At 39.3% G+C, this 17964-nt stretch overlaps 1 protein-coding gene across 6 annotated transcripts in view; it reads right to left on the reverse strand.

Annotated features, from left to right (window-relative positions):
- Positions 1–17964, reverse strand: part of phactr1 (phosphatase and actin regulator 1) — a 125687-nt gene that overhangs the window by 42199 nt on the left and 65524 nt on the right. For 4 of the 6 annotated variants that reach the window (XM_015354759.2, XM_015354758.2, XM_015354756.2 and 1 more), the window contains one exon: positions 5070–5150. The exons of the other annotated variants lie outside the window; for them this stretch is intronic. In XM_015354759.2, coding sequence (XP_015210245.1) covers positions 5070–5150 — 81 coding nt within the window. The remainder of the gene's footprint in view (positions 1–5069; positions 5151–17964) is intronic. 6 annotated transcript variants of the gene reach the window in all.

The raw sequence follows: 17964 nt of genomic DNA on the forward strand, positions 1-17964 counted from the left end.
TAAATACTGACCCAGCAAATGGGCTACGAGACATTTTGCATTAAAAAGAGAACTAGTGCGCAGATGCAACAATTCCCTATCGAGACTGCAGAGGACCGGAACCACTGTAGGCATCTATTTGAGACTTGCCTATTACTTGGAATGCAGTAGTGGTAATAATGAGAAACCTGCACTGGTATTTTCTTAAACATTACAGAAAACTCAAATTAATTTAAATATATCAAAATACCTCAAACAAAAGATTATATACAGTAGGTGTTGGTTTAAAAAACTGTTTTCTAAAGTAGACTTTTACAGCACTGTACAGAGAATACGTTACATGAGATTGCTAAGGAAAGCTATCATCAGACTAAAGATCTCTTCTAAAAATACCCAAACAACTCACTATTTCCAAACACTTAATTTTCTACATTTCTTTTAACATAAATGAAATGTGAAAAAACTGTACCTTTGATAGACTGGTGAAAAAAATGGTTTCTAAAGATTACTTCTCAAGTGTCACACCTGAATGGCTTAATTTTCATAGCATGCATATCAAGAGTGTGCAGCTCAGAAAAGTTTATGTTTGCAAATAATATGTAGAAAAATTAACTGTAGAAGTATCAGAAGAAAATACGTTTTATATAACAAATGTAAATCTAAAATATTTAAAAATGTAAAAGTACAATAATTTTTATTTTATTAAAATGTACCAACGAAGAAAAACAATTATTAAAAGAAAAGCCTTTAAGGAAAAGCCATTGTGCATTTGTAGAACCCAATGTACTGACTAATTCTGACATTCAGAGCTTATTATTCAAAATAATTCAACAATTATTTTTGTGCTAGTGAAAACCATCTCCAAAAACTAGTGATAATATAATTAAATAATTCATTAGAAAATTTACTGATGAAGGGAATTATGCACAGTCAGTAATTATTATTCTCCAACAGGTAGTCTGAAAAATGTGGATTAGATTCCACTACAGCTAATTGCTGTTCCCTGATCCCATCTATTAACATTATGTTTCCTTGAAACACAGGCTGTCTGTTACACATTCTTTGACATAATGAAAAATCATTTGTATGAGGATCCTAGACACAACTTTTGAGACTGGAACTCATGATCTTATAACTTAAAAAGAGAGCTTTAAAAATCTAATTAAAATAACTGTGAGAACCAGTTAGAGGCATTTTTCTTATTGCACCAGATCAGATAATTGGTATGCACAAACGGCATAATTCTTACCTACCACTGTCTGCTGTTTTGAATTTAAAAAAATCAGTGCAGGGCATTTGTGAAGCCTTTCGATCACCTCAAAGAAGAGATGTTGCCTGTAACCTTTTCTAAAATGTGCAGGAAGTGCACATGGTGTGAAGATGGGGTCAAGGGCATTTTGGCAACAATGAGACTATTCATCACCTACAAAGACACACATAACAGATAGAGAAGTATCCTTCTCAAAGGTGGATTTCATATGCATCCTATATACTGATTAAATGTCAAACTATATTTACTGAATATATATTGTTTTTGATTATATATAACAAACCTCTGAGCCACAGAGAAAGAAAGAAGAATTCACTCTTTTTTAAGACACCAGTGCTTGCTATACCACATGCACACAAAAGACGAGTGACTGTCCAGCTTTTGTACCCCTGTGTTTTATTTTGTTAGCTGACTATAACCACCACAGACAATTGATTTTTTATTTTTTACCATCACCCTGTTTCAGATTCTATAGAGTACTTTCTTCAATAATGAACACATTTCCTTGGTGTCGGCAGCATTATCCAGCAATGGAACCACTGATCCAGAGATAGGTTATCTGGAGATAGGTTTTGGAACGGGAGTAATAAGCTCACTCCTGTAATTATTAGGAATCTTGCTGTTCAAGTTGAAAGGTAAAATATTAAAAGCATAATAAAGCCTAAAGCAGACCTACCACAAACCCTATTAGACAGGGTTCATTATTTAAGCAATACCATACTATCAAAAAATTTAAATTTAAATATAAAGCTTCTTGTCTTGGAGTGAAAAGGTCCGCTTCTGTTGCTGGTGACCCTAGATTTAGAACTGCTCGATATTTATTTAATTGGATCGGGTTTACTTGAAAGATTTAAAACGAGTGCATTAATGATGCTGTGTATTATCTGGCACTCAAGGTACAGCTTCTGTTCAGTGCTATTGTCATTTAAAACCTGTTTTCTTTTCATTAGGACCAATCAATACAACCTGGAAGTGTGGTAAATGCTAACAACTGCTCTTCTCTGTAGCCAAGTGAGTCAAATTCTTTCATCTCATCCCACGGAGTACAGCTCAATCAATACAAAAGACAAAGTTGTTTTCCAAGTTTCAGCTTTAATCACCTCAGTGTCGTAGAAACCCTTCCCCAGACATCAAAATCCAAGCAAACAATCGCTCCATGACACTCAAAGCTCTAGAACTTTATCGTTTAAGAATTTTTAAAAAGAAAGAGGGATAAAAATCCCATCATGAAATATCCACAGAATGAATTCAAAAGAATTAATCCAATAATTCTTTGGCACTAAAACTTGTTAAACTAAATATTTTAACAGGAATAAAATGATGGAAATACAGATATACATGTATTAAATAATAATCTGGAGGTAATGTAAATAATATTTTGTATATAGTAAGTATAAGCATGCATACATTTACAGCTTTGACTTGTATCTGAGACATTACATTATTTTGCAAAGTAATCAGAACTGATGTGGCCACTCTATGATGCATCCACAGATCACCAGTCAAGCAAATCTCTAACAGAGGGTAACTCTATTGGCAATGCATCGTTGTATAATTCAGAGTCACTGGTACTGTGTGATAGAGGCATCTTGATGTCTATATACTGTACATGTGCTCTCTCTATATAGCTTATCAGTCCACTGACAACTTCAATTGTGGGGTTGCCATCACAATTTTAAATAAACTGGAGTTCAGCTGTGATCCTTAGCTCTCTATAGAAACAAGCCAACCTCTTGTCTTCTACAGGGTATGTGGAGTACTCCAATTGGTTAGCCAATCAGAATGCAGCATTCCTCATACGCCCATATTGCTGTTTCAGCCAATCAGAATGTAGCATTCCAGTCTTTCACCCAATCAGCCCTACCACAGCACTCAAATACGATGAATGAGCCGGAGGAGGTTTCAGTTCAACTTTTGAGACTGTGGCTTTCCACTAGTGCAGCAGGCTAATGAGTAAAACCAGGCCCATACACCGCAGACTGAGCAAGCAAAGATGCAGTCAATGGCAAAAGTGGGCAGAAAAAGGCAGAAACCACATTTTGTTGAAGAGATTGATAGAATTGCTCAAGAAGAGCAATATATTGCATCCATTTTATTTGGGAAACTTTCTCAAACTACCAGAAAGCTGACAGGATTAAGACAATAAGATAACGTTTCATAAGAAAAATGTCAGGGATAAGAGGCAACGCAGAAATACGGTTAAGAGTGTAATATGGTGAAAGACTGCTAAGGACATACGGTATACCACACTGTAACTCCCTGCTTTAGAATTGTGTACATCACCCTTCAACGCAGAGCATGGGTATGCTGTAGCCTGTTTTTAAAATCAGTATCCCTGTGCACCTGACAAATCAAAACAGTTGTACTCTTGTACTGTATGTCTTACTGCTTGTTCCCTTTCTTTCAAGCATCCTCCTCCATAAAATTCACGAAGCCAGGGTCTGTCATACTGCTGAGCAGCTCTAGAGGCGTCAGCATCCGCTGGTGCAGGTTGAGTTCTCTCTCTCTTGGCTGTGGAGAGGAGGTACGCGGCCCCACTCCCCCCCCCACACTTCAGGCCCATTGAGCCTGGCGAACAGGCCACCGACAGCACTGCTGGCTGCCACCTGTGATGCAGTGTTTTCTCGAGCATCACTTCCTCAGTGAGTCCCACAGACCCGTAAGCCAGCCCAATAGATTGCTAATGAGAACTCCCTCCCTCATCCCTCATCCCTCATCCCTCATCCCTCATCCCTCATCCCTCATCCTCTCCCTTACTCACCCTCACCCCTTCCAGGCAGGGACCGAAACACAAACTAAGACCTTTTTCCTCTTGGCTGTTCTTATAAGCCTCTTAATTAGCCCAGAGGAGTGGCTAATTCCACACAGAGCTCATTCCGACAGCTCCTTTCCCTCATGTGGAATTTCACTCCCTCTGACTGCCAATTACTCATTCAGACCAGCTGTGCATCATTTTCCATTTTTTCCCAATTACCAGGCAGCCATGTTGGCTCAAATCTCCACCACAGGGCATGTGTCTTCAGCCAAGATGGTGGTTTTCTCACAGATGTTGCAATGTATTTGAGTATTGATATACGGTTATTCAATTAACCTTATTGTTCATATGTGATGGTTTATATATATATGTAGCTTCATATATGGTTCATATTTCTATATATGGTGTATACAGTATGTTAAGAGTCTGTTAACAGCATTTAATGAGGAAAATCATTGAAAATTATTTTGCAGTTCTCTGAGACCACTGTCTCAGAGAACTAAGATAGTGAGATGCAAATAGATGACACTGTATATCTACAAAAATGCAAATTGAAAATTAGTATGCACAGTTAACAGTCTAGAATTTAAATCATAGGATGCTATGTTAAATTGTACAATCCAATGTAAAGACCTCAATCAAATATGAGCACATTTTGGTCACCGTGCTCCTGATCAGTCCAAACGCATGTTCAGAGGAACAGACACATGAAAGGAACTGAACCTTTTAAGTGTAGAACAGAAAAGAGAATGAAGGGACGTGACTTAATCCACAAAGACACTGATAGCCCAGCAGACATCTTCTAATGCTTATTTTATTTCTACGTGATATATCTGCATGATATTTGAAACCTCGGGCCATTTCAACCTTTAATTTAATTTTGACACAATAGACATCCCTTTCTCCAGCTTTACAATTCTGTGGTTAACCTGTCATGGTGGAAAAAAGCTTTATGAATATGATATGAACACGTCTGCACTTCATACACAAGACCATAAACAAGGGTGCGTAAGTCACGGAGAGACAGCAAGTGCCTTAAAAGAATATTAAAACCTTCTCACTTACCTTTTTCAAAAATTTCCTTCAGCACACCTCGCTTAATCAGCTCTTCTCTGCTTTGCCTCATTGATATTTTTCTCTCTAGAGCTAGAAAGATAAATTCAGAAAGGTGTAAGCCCCAAACCATCCCCTCGGCTTCCTTTTCTTTTGCAGTAGAGTTCCGTCCATTCGTCTAATTGATCTGAAATGCATTCCTCATACAGTATGTCCCCACTCTTTAATGGCTTTTAGCTTTCATCCGCACCTTTAGAATTTGCTTCTGATTTTTTTCTTCTTGGATCAAAAAAGATCCTTGTGTAAAAGGGGCTTGAACCTCTAATAGACTGACCCTTAATGAGGCCACGTTTTTTTTTTAACGCACTCATATCTATTCTCCTCTCAAAAAGGAATTTTCTGATGGTGAAATGTCTTCGCTTTTTTAAATATATATTTAACGTTGTTAGTATATGGATTCACATCAGCATGTTTCGCACAACCGGAATACATGAACTCTGCAGAAAATCTTGCAAATTATTGGTTATATGAAATGAATAAAACATAAAAACTTGAATGAAGATATTCCATTGCATTTTTTTTGCAAACGTGTTTTGGTGAATTGGATTTCTTTTTTCTTTATCACCATTAATTGGAAATGTTGTTTGCCTAATAGGTAACTACCCATCATGAACCTTGTAGATGAATGTTTGAGAGTCTAAATAGTTTTATAACCAACGCTTGTTATAAGACGGAAATTATAAGACTTGTTACATGACAGAAGATCACCTACCCTTGGAAGACACTATTTGAACCAATTAGAACAAATAGCGCTTAGGATATTTTCCGGTTTGCATTATTTATTTTTTAAAAGCGACACCTGTAAATTGTACCAGTTTCAGGGATACTGAAGCAGTGGAAGTGACAAAAGGTTTCAAGACAACCTGGTAAATCTGCAGGCTTTGCAGTGGACTAAAAAGAAGTTTGAATTTGACTGAGCCAAGAGTAAGGGGATCTCTGCCTGAGAGATTACCTGTTTTTGACAGAAACTCTATCCAAAAGTCACCCGACAGCCAAAACTCATTTTTGGAGGCACTTTAGTTGTTTGGAATTAATAATTGGTTAATGGGTTAATTACCAGACTGGAACAGTCCAAAGCTATAGTCAGTTAATGCTGTCTTCAGCAGCTTTGAAAAAAAGACATTAAATGCAAAGTTAAGCATTAAACTTAAAGTAAATCTAGCCTTTATTACTAAAAAACTCAATTATGACGATTAACTACAATTTTTGATCCAACATACCATGTCTCCAGTAAATGAGGAGTCTTCCTATGCAAACCTAAAAAGATCACCTACTTATGGAAGCTGTGATAAGCATGAATTGTAGAAAAACAACCTGCCTAATATGATTATAGGAGTCTACAACCGTATACAAAAACTTGTAGAAACAGGAAAGTTCCAAAGAATATTTCAAAAAGAGAAAAATGTCCACAACAATGGCCTATAGTAATGATCTCTAGTATTCCGTCATAATTCTTTATTTATCACAAGCTTCTGAATTAAAAAGAAGGTGTCTGAATAAAGGTGATAATTGTAGTTCCAATTAAAAAAAAAACACGTTTCTCTGAAAGATGGCCCTTCCAGTAACCATTTTTAAGTACAAAAAGAGATTTTTGTAGATGTGCAATACTGTTCCTTCGAATAGTTTAAAACCAAAACCTTGATTTAATATTTTGCTAATGATCTTTTTCTGTGTTTATTTCTTAGAGAATTTTCATATGCATCTTGTGAATGTGACTACAAAAAAACAAAATTTAAAGACGATGAATGATTTTGCAGCCAAGTGTTGGGTAGGCAAAGAGTCGCTGTGAAGAGAAGGAACATGCTTTTCCAGGATTACCCAGGAGACTCTGAGAGGAGTGGATTAAGAAATGATCACACAAGGCTGAGTTACATTGGGTCTTCTGTGCTCCAGATGTATAGATGCGTGGATTTACTGTGGCTTTGCAAAAGCACCACTAACAGGGTAACTTTGATGATATAATAGTAATCTATTGGTATTATAAATATATATATATATTAAAGATCTCCTCGTGAATGAGCCAGGCCATATGACAAGCTCATCCATACTTTAAAACCCATGTTTCCTGTTACAAAAGTATAAACCTGTTACAGAAATAGTCTATAAGTAAAACTCTGCCTTTAGTTTGAATAAAGTGGATGGTTCACCTAGTAGTTTGCTTTTGAAACATCTTCCATTTTGTGTGAATGACTAAGAGATCAGATCAGATCAGATCAGATCACTTTATTGGCCATATACAATTTCTTGCATTAGGAATTTGTCTTTTCGCAGATCCCAGCTTGTTCTCCATGAGACACACAGACAGGGAGAGAAGGTGGGGGTCAGAGCACAGGCTCAGCCATTTATACAGCGCCCCTGGAGCAGCTGGGGTGAAGGGCCTTGCTCAGGAGCCCAACGGAGTAGGATTCCTCTGCCAGCCACGGGACTTGAACCAGCAACCTTCCAGCCACAGGTGTAGATTAAAAGCAGGGTGGTTTATATATTTGATATAGATGTTCTGAAGATCTTGGGTGTAGAAGAACACCAGTTTTATTCCAAACTAAACTCATTTTCTAACTTGGCAAAGATAACTATCCCATCACCCTATACAACATGTAGGTAATTCAATTTGAGCCACATGCTGTACAATGGCTTATTGTCACGGGAGCCGGTCCTGACTCCCATGAAGCGTAGTTTAGGACCGTGTGCAGACGGTATAATCCGGAAGTGACTGGAAAAGGGCTACGGGGAAAACACAGTTAGGAAAGGAAGGGATGGCGAACAGGGGGCGGTGCCGTCAGTGATCAGGTGAAAGGAGGGAGCACAGGGAAACAAGTCCAGGGAAATCCAGGCACAGTCTAAAATCCCAAAACCGGGTGATCCATCCAAGACGAGACAGGGTTCCAATCCGGAGCGGGATCCAGAAGAGGAGCAGGAGGTTAAAAACAGAATGACGAGGCCAGGCGTTCCGAGCCCCAGACTCAGCTGGGTCAGAACGCTGATCGGAAGCCTAAGCCCTCAAGCTGCGGACGTAGGGTGACTTGATGGTAGGCAGGCATCGAGGCCTCCATCTTCCAATGCAGGGCCAGGAATGGCGAGAGCACCAGGCTTAAAAATTGGCAGACTCAATAGGGGACAGGTGAACGTAACAAACTCAAATAGGAAAGGGTCAGAGCGCCCTTGAAGAGGAGGGATGACGATCGTGACACTTATCAATTCTGGGCTTATCCTGGTTTCGAGGCTTGCGGCAACCAGAGATCCCAACTAAAATACACCTTCAGCTGTTCCTGGAAAATGTGGAGATCATACTTGCCAAAAGCTGTGTAATGACTAAATAACCTGGCACCCCGATACTCCGAGAAGAAAATGGTTTTATTAGGAAATGTATTATGTACGCTCTTGAAAGGAACAGCTGCTGAAATATCAGGTTTATTTTATTACATTATCAGAAGCTGTCAATTAATGACCTTTGAACTTAAATGACTTCAAGGGCAGCGACAGTTACATAGTGTCTTTTCTATTCTAAGAAAAGCTCTATTGATTAGTGTACATTGTTCATTTATTCGGAGGCCTCTTTTATCAGTTCATAGTCTTGTTTATTAAATAAAAAATGATGTCTGTATCTGTTTCAGTCATTACATAATGGGATCTAATAACTGTTAGCTAATTCACTGTCAAACCAAGAACTGTTTGTAGGAATTTTTGGATGTTTAACAATCAAAATGATTAAAAAAAAATAACATTTGACAGATCGTTCCTTGCCATCACCACTTTAAAAGGCTGCAGAATATTAAACATAGCTACTTAGTTGTTAACAATGTTTCAAGTATGACAGTTGTTATACAGCAAGCTCAACAGAACACAAGACACTGGTGCTCAGTTAAGGAACCAAGACTAATGCATTAAGCAGTGAACAGCAACGCACAGAAATGAAGTAAAACAGCATGTGGCACAGTTAGTTCAAATCTCTTCTAGTTACGCTTCACCGTTCTTGCTCAAGACAATCATGAGATCATACGATGCTGCTGGTAATAAAAAAAAGCAACAACACGAACGTTAAACCATTTAACAAGTATAAGAAAAAAAAATGATACTCCTATTAGTGAGTCCAATCATTTTCATCAATGGCCCCCACCAAAATTAGAAAGTCATTACAAAGAATTTAACGTCACATAAATATGACATTATCAAGGGAGCCTTGACAGAGCCAGTCGAGTAAGTGCAGAAAACAAGTACCGTAAAAGCTCTGAGTTTATCATAGCTGTGTACCCACGGCATTTTGAAATGTAAAATGTGATTTTGTTCTTGCTAACAGCTTCGGGAGGTTTATTGCAAATGATGTTTACAATTGCTGGTTCTTAAGGCTCCTTTTCGGAAACACACTGAACGCTGTCTGGAAGCCCTGAAGCATCTGATCCTAAGCACATCATTACCCAACGAGGCGCTGTTTACGGGGTAAATCTTCAGAACAGGGCAGGATTACTGTTCACTGCATTTTGTAAACTGAACAAGCCATGGATGTGAGAGAGACGGAGCAGTTTAATGCACCATTGAGGGGGGAATGATTTCCTTTCCTCCAGCGGCCTGTTACAGCATGCGTTCCTAATGGAACACAGCTCGTGTTGTATATGTACCTCGCAGAAAACCTGAGGTGCATATTTTCCGTCTCGCTTGTTTGATTGGGGTGGTAAAATTCAGTGTGCTTTATGAGACGGTTTTAGCTGCCGCTACTAAGAGAGTAGAGACCAAGAGACTTCTAAAACTAGGAAAAAAAAGGTTGAACAGCACTTCTCCTGTGCTGCTGTTACTGGTGTTTTGAGGAAACCTCTCTAATTTTGCCTGTCGACTTTTTCTGCCTTCTGAAAAATGTGTTGAACAAAAATAAACCTCTCTCCAGTCTCAAAAAAGTCAACCGTAAAGCTCCGTGGAGATCCTGTTGAAGAAGGGATGCCAGAATGGGTCCCTAATCTTAGCATGCTCCACGATGACATATAAGTAGGGATTCTCAGCGATGGGGTCATCACAAAACCCACTTTCAAGCAAGGCTTATTTTTGAGTTATCACTATTTTAGATATTCCTTGCTAGGGATCTACGCCTGACCACCGGCAAATGTAAGGTACTTCTGATGCAGAGCAAAGACCACCTTGACCTCTGATGCAGTTCTCTAGCAGATTTTCAGGCATGTCATACTGACGCATAGAAGATACTGAGACTGATACTCAGAGCACTCTGGTCTGCCATCAGCAGGCAGTCGAGAAGCAGTGCCTAACTCCCTTGATTCAGACTCACAGGAGACTCTGGAGAAAACTGAGCACTTCCCTTACCTCTGATCACATCTCCAACAATGAGGGACAGGAAAATGCATCAATCCACCCACTCCTTCAGAGTTGCAAGTACAGGTGTATAACCTTTTACGTTTTCTACATTTATGTCATGCTTTAAATACCCCACCACTTTTTTAAAACTCTTTAATGTTCATGGCTTTGTTGAACTAGCCAGAATGTTGGCTGATCCTTCTTCCTGGCAAGGATATTTTATTGCATATTAAATTCTTTGTAAGCTTGTAAAGTTACTCAGAAGCTACAGTAGGAAACAGCATGAAGAAATTAATGCTTATCAATATGATACAGAAGATTTACAGAAGATTTCTGGAGTTACATTAAAAATTGTTGCAAGATATAATCCTGCAAACAACAATGTAATGCAGAAATAAGATACCTAATGGTACTAATGGTACTTAGTACTCTTTGGATTAAAATAATTTACCCACTTGTCTTTACAACGGAACCTGTTTTTATTAGATTTTAATGTTCCTGCATTTTGTTACTATTTAACTCATATCTCTCAGGAGGTAAAGAAAAAGTATGAATTGGGAGGAATTTCATTAAGACAAAAATATTGATCTCTGTTTCACCCACCAGTGTTGAGCAACAAGGACAGGTTATCTGATTTTGAGTGGATGAGGCCTGTGACCAGTGTAACAGATAAAACTCCAGAATCCTACTGAGGCCAGTCAGAGAAAGCCAAGCAGTCTAAATTTAGAAAAAAGCAGCACTCATTACTTTGGTTTACAGGCGTTTTTTATAGTTCAAATGCTGCTATCAGCAAAGACATTTACTGTTACCACTAGGGAAATAACTGACTTTGCATGAGCAAGTAGAAGAAATGCATAATTTTCTCTACAGCCACAGCTATCTCATGTTATTTGTTATTAACATAAAAACTAAACTGCAATGGGAAGAACGGAAAACTTAATTAGAGAAATTAGTGTCTCTTTAAAGAGACTTCACTGAGCTCTGGTGCCTAAAGAGCAAGTAGTAGGGTTAGAGAAACACAGTCGATCCACACGTCTGCCTACAGCTGTGTAAGAGTGCTGGACCTCTGCTTTTACCTATCTTGGTGTGCCAGAGCATTAATGAACAAGCAAAAGTACCTCTTCTTTATTATTATTGTTTCTGCATTCCCTTCTCTCCTTGAAATGGCAAAACAGCAATGAAGACCTTTAAAATCCCACTGAATGGAAAAGGGACAATGACACAACTGGAGGACTTTGCAACATGCACGAATGTTGCACTGTTTGCAGATTTAAATATCCAACAGCACAGTGTGATCCCAAGAACTTTAGTGTAACGAACAGTTCTTTCCGGACCCTATGCGGACGACACAGTCCGACGGAGAGGGGAAACACTGGGGAAACGTCATGCAGGAAAACGGGGCTGAAGACAGGGGGGCGTGTCCAAGGTGCGCTGGTGCACGGGGGAGGTGTGGCCGAGGCGAACAATCTGAGAGTAGTCCTTAGGGAAAATCCAAAACGCAAGGGTAAGTCCAAAACCAGGAGATCCATCAGAGCAAGAATTAAAAAACCACGAAGGCCGGGTCGGAACCGGCGGACGGGGAACAGGAACGGGAACCGAGATTAAAACCTTAACGGGACCAGGCGCTTCCTGGTCCCGGACTCGCACGATATGGAAATCAGATGCAGAGCCCGGAAGAGCGTCAGCGCCTGGCTTTTAAGGTGGGCTGGGAATAGGGAGCAGGTGCATAGAATAAAGTCTTTAGTGAAAGGGCTGGAGCACCCTTAAGGAGGGGGAACTAATATCGTGACATTTAGAACCATTACGAACGAGAAGAGGTCATTCTGCCCATCTGGTCTGCCTGACCCTTCATAGCTAAGTGACGATGACACTTGAAGATGGGGTAAATGTGAGCTGGATAGAGAGTGAGTTATAACAGTTCAGGATGCAAGGCCTATCAAGGCAGCTACATGCAAAATATTTACGGCTGGGCTACTAGAACGCGAGAACTGAATATATCACCTAATCTGAATGGATTTTCTTTGGGCTCGTTTCACTCCTTCTAAATCATTCTTTCCGCCTGAAGGAATAGAAAACATAAACCTCGCCAACCTCAGGATTTACAGAATAATCCCATTCCTGGCAAAATAATAAAAACAATCAACCTGAAAGGCCCGTGTTCAGTCACACACACACACACTGTTGTGCATGCTACCACAGAAATTAAACAAAGATTAATTCAGCCAGATTAAACTGAGCTCTTGCTCAAAATCAAGGTTTATGATGTAACACTGTAAGCCAGCTACATAACAAATGGATAACAAGAGGGACATGCGTGGCACAGGTGCAGACACACTCAGTTATGTAATGTCTTACTGTCATTGAGTTTACCGCCAGGTTATCTAGTGAGGCCCCTGAGGCTGGAAGAGCGCCATCCTCATTGAGACAAAGAGCAAATTCTTACTAAGATTTAAACAGAAGCTATAGGCATGATTCCTGTAAATAATTCATGCAAGAAATCTATTCTACCAAAGCTTTAAAAAAGGCAAGTCTGTGCCTCAACTGGAGAGAAAAAAACAAATAATTTCAACCCATCTGGTTTTGCCCTTTGGTGAAATGGTCTGATTATTATTCAACAGGTGCATCTCACCAACAGGTCCCTCCTTTTTCAAGGGACTTGCGCTTGCCGAAACACGATGTGACAGTGGCCCAACCTCTAGCAAAAACTAGAGCTGAGGTAAACACTGGGAGTTTGGTCTTTGTGTAGCATGCTGGACCTAATACAGAGGATGATACAAAGGCCTGATGCCTACAGAAGACACCAAATTACAGCAAGAAAATCAGTAAACCTGTGGGGTGCTGAATTTAACAGAGCTCTGCACAAATGCAAAATGTTTTTAAAATAAACCATTGACTTTGCCAACCTATTCTGGCTGGTCAGGTCAACTGGCTGTTATTTTGATAAAACAGTTAATGACCAGGCCCAAATCAGGTCGCCTGCTGTTGACAGTTTCCAGGCAGCTGAGAGGCTGCCAGAGGTTAAGAACATGAATCCATCTGACTGCTGTAAGAGCCTGGCTGGTTTCATGGACACCGCTCAGTCTCCATAGCTCTGAACTGCTGGACCGTCTGCCTCCCTCAGGAGACCGGACACTTTCCAGGAGTGAGTCTGATAATCATAAATATCGGACAATAATCGTCAATATCAGTGAATAATAATCAACTACCATCTGGTGTAGCTATTCATTTCTACCTTAACAGGTCTAAAGCAATAACAGGTTTTTTATTTTCCTGATGCCTTAAGATTAAATTGCGACTGGAACTGGCAAGCACCTCTTTTTACAGGCTTTGATTTAAACCTTTTAAAGTTATTGTCCTGGTATGGGATAAAAATGGCTTGTTAACACCGGTGTCCTGTGCAGCTTGGAAACAAGTTTCTTATTCACCATTCGTAATCTTTTTTTTCTGAATCTCCGTTATTTAAAGTATGTGGCAGGAAAATTCATATTGATATTGAACCCAATCCAACTCTTGTAAGTAAATCACCAGAGAGTGGCACATTCTCATGAAGGAGAAGCCAACCCGACAATTAATTTCAAATGCAATTTAAAGAGGAGACTTTAACTGCTGTACGTAGTATAGATGCCCGCATAGATTTTTCTACAATATTTCCCATGCCCAAATAAAGTATTGTAGCAAATTGGAGGTTTTAATTTGCTGTAACAATCAGAAACTGTAACAGTAATTTGCAAGACAACTTAATAACTTGGTCCTTGGTGTATTTTCCAGGGTGCTGGCTAGTATGACAGTAAACTAGGCCACATCGGTGGTAGAGAGTACACATTGTGTCTCACTCAGATTCTCAAGCCTGGTCAGCAGAGATGGACAGCCAGAGATGTGGCCTCGAGCTATAGATAATCTAAACAGCGCAGCTGTATTCTCCTGCAGATCGAGCCTCTCTACTTTTCTTTCATTACTCGCTGCTTAGAAAGCATTGTCTTCCATACTGAGATGTCACAGAAACATTAAATCCTGAAGGGGCCTGAGTGGGTGTTTGATGTGCAGACCTTCATCGTATGCATGGCATGTGAGGTTGCTACAGTACGTTATTGTTAACATCCAACATAGGATGTGTATTGGGTAAAATCTTAACATTTTAACATTCACCTCCACTATTTTGTTGAGCATGTAGATACTGCAGTTGATACAATAGACAATGAAAGCCATTTTTTGTAAATCAGTGTTTAGAGCAATTTCCCTGGTGTAAGAACGTGCTGTACAGACCTCACATTATTCCCCTGCATTCATACCAAGGGGAAGCCATGCAACCTTCCAAGTCAAAAATGCTTTTGTTCACCACTCCAAAAGCAAACCAGCACTAGGAAACTACTAAATAAAGTAGACAGTGCTCTTGAAATGCACTGAAATCAGCCTACTGTATATTCTTTTTGCATTTAAGCAAGTGTAGGAAGGCAGATTTTTGGCATTTGCAAAAACAGTTGTCAGCTTGAACAGAAAACAAACCGGGTGCTTTTCACTTCTATTTCTTCTGCAGAACAGCAGAACGGCAGCTGGTGTCTCCAGTTCCATGTTTTTCTACCTGTAACCCAAGTGTGGATTATCTGATCCCGTGGCTCCCTAGACCCAGTACTGAACCTATGGTAACCCTTTACAAAGTGGCAAAATGATCTGAGGGCACTTTCTGAAATCATCATGTTTTTGGGGATGAACAATGGGGATTTACCGGCTACATGACACATCACATGTTTGTCACTTTGCTACTGAACTGCAAAGGTGCAGTATGATAATAGTGACGTTTGTTACGTGCGATACTGACTCTTATGTTGGTTTAAATTTTTTCTTTAACAATACAGTGTGTTGCGTGCTCCCACAATTTTTGTGCTGTATTTTGAGGTCATTGTCAAATGTTTTTTCTTCACCAGCAGACACAGATAATGTGATGTACAGCAGTCCTGATGACAGACTTAAAAAAAAAACTGATGGACTGCAGTCACTCTTTATACAAGGCAAACTATTTTTCCACTATAAAGGAACAAGTAATAGGTTTATTCCCTGCTGAAAAGAGAAGAAAGAAAACACAACGTTAAGGCTGTGGAGCCTTCTTCTGGTGTGTTCGACACCTGAAGAAGGCTCCACAGCTGAAATGATGTGTTTTCTCTCTCTCTTTTCAGCATGGAATAAACCTATTACTTGTTCCTTTGCAGCCTACACATGCTGACGCAGCTACCCACCTGAACTATTTTTTCACTATATACATATTATATATGTATTCTATATCAATGTATCTATTGATGAATATTAATATGGAGTATTGTCATAGCTGAACTAAATCGCCCCCACAACACTGCTATTCTACTTTAATCATAGCTACAAAGATGCTTAAATTAAATGTGAAATAATATTCCAGTGCCTGATAAACAGTAAGAGCAATAAGTTTCCAAATTATGACTCATTTCTTCTTCCTCCATCACATATACTGTAACATGCTATTATGTTTCATTTTGTGCTACTATTTTGTGTTAGCCATCAAGGCTGTCACTAGCATCAAATGTCAAAATTCGAACTCAATGAAATATAAATGAAATACATATCGAAATTAAATTGAGGAGCGCTGATCTAATGTGTAATTTGTCAGGTAAGTAAACCTTGTCCATTGTTCATTACAAAAGCCGTGTAGGATAGTAATTATATTTTTGTTTTTGAAGCACATTTTCAAGATAAATTTAATATTTATATATATTTTTAGATTGAATATAAATGGAAATGGACCAATGGAACAAGTCATACAAGTCTTTCTTTAAAAATGTTAAAAATCAGTTAACACTTTTAATCTTCTCATACTAATACATGTTTACACATCAAGTCCCTCAGTTTGCTTCCGATTGCTTTAGAAATGGTCCCTCATAGCCTGTGAGCCAGGTTTACTCTGATTGTTTCTTACAAACTGGCATCCTTTTCTGATTTTAATGGAAGCTCTTAATTGAAGCAGGTCTCGCCCAGCTGTTTTCAATCACAGTCACTACCAACATTCACTATATATTGATCTCCTGCTCACACCTCTTCTTGCATTTTTGCTGCATTGATTCCATGTGTGGACCAAGCCCCAGACATGAAACAAAGAAAGAGAAAATAAGGCAATATGAAAGAGAAAAATGTGCTACTTTTCTCATGTTCCCCTCTCACATTATTTGTCTATACATGGCCTTTGCTCCAAACAACAAAGAAGGAAAGAGAAAACAAGGCAGGATGGCACAATAGGCACAATATATGGCACATACAGTCTCTCATTTTGTGTAATGTATAACACAACACATGGTCCGCGCTCCTTTTGATTGAATAAAACAAAAACGTATAAATTAAACAACAAAAAAGACAAGAAAACAACTTAAGATATAAGGAAAGAATCTCAGCTGTCTCCTTTAAAAATATCTCCTCCTTCACTATGGATTCGCAGAACTGTTCAGACTTTCGGACTCGAAACAAGGATCCCTGGCGTCTGGTCATCAGCCTGCTGTTTTGTGTTCCTCTGGTGCTGCAGCACTCCTGTTCCATTATCCATTACTGCCATCCAAAACTGGACTCTACAGTCACTGCAGTCCCTCCAAAAAGGAATCCACCATTTTTTTTCTGCTAACTCTCTGAGCTCCATAACAAGCAAGCTGTCCTCCAGCATGTTTCCTGAGATGACATCGCCCATCATGCAGCTAGATGCCAATTGGGAAAGGGAACTCTAGGTTGTCCCTATTGGTATCTCTGTTGTTTCTGTTCCCTCTTGTTTTCCTCATCATCCCAACAAAGGGCTTATAGTATACTGTATATACATACTGTATGATGTATATGTACATACATATTATAGATTATATATATAATAATGTAGAGTTTGTTGGTTACATACCCAAATATTTTAAATTAATATCAGACAGGAGCTCACTGAGTCAATACTAAAGCAATACTAACTGTACTGACTCTCAGACCTGATCAGCCTCTGGACAGACTGCTGTGGGGTGTTCTGGCAAGCCTCCTGTGCTACGGCAGGCTTGCCGGTGGCAGCCTTGTCTTCTCGATGACACTGGCTGGTTCCACTGATGATGATCTACCCCAGAACAAAATGGCCATGGAATGACCTTGACACAGTTTTCTTAATACTGCGCCATTGTTTCTCTGACTACCGTGCAGCCTTGTTGTGTGTTCTTGCTGGACAATTCACAGTTCCCATTAGGCTTGCAAGAGCGAAAAACTGATGGCTCAAGGACATCACTGATGTCACGCTGAGCAGTCGTTTTGCACTTAATCTGCACCAATCTTGTGTCATTCTTCAGATCCTTTACCACATCAAACTCCTTTTGTATTGAATGATGCAACAAGCAGCCTAACACTTAGCTTTACAATCTCTCGATGTTGTCTGCGTGCAGAAACCTCCAAGCATGTCTGTATTTTTCAATTAGGTTACAATTATTCTGGTACTGAGTGTATTGTTGTTCCTTGGAATGTCTAATGATTCTGCCAGTGCATTCTGACAATGCTCTTGGGCTGTTGTAGTGTCCCTCTACCT

The sequence above is a fragment of the Lepisosteus oculatus genome, chromosome 6, assembly GCF_040954835.1.
Source record: "Lepisosteus oculatus isolate fLepOcu1 chromosome 6, fLepOcu1.hap2, whole genome shotgun sequence".
Taxonomy (NCBI): Eukaryota; Metazoa; Chordata; class Actinopteri; order Semionotiformes; family Lepisosteidae; genus Lepisosteus; species Lepisosteus oculatus.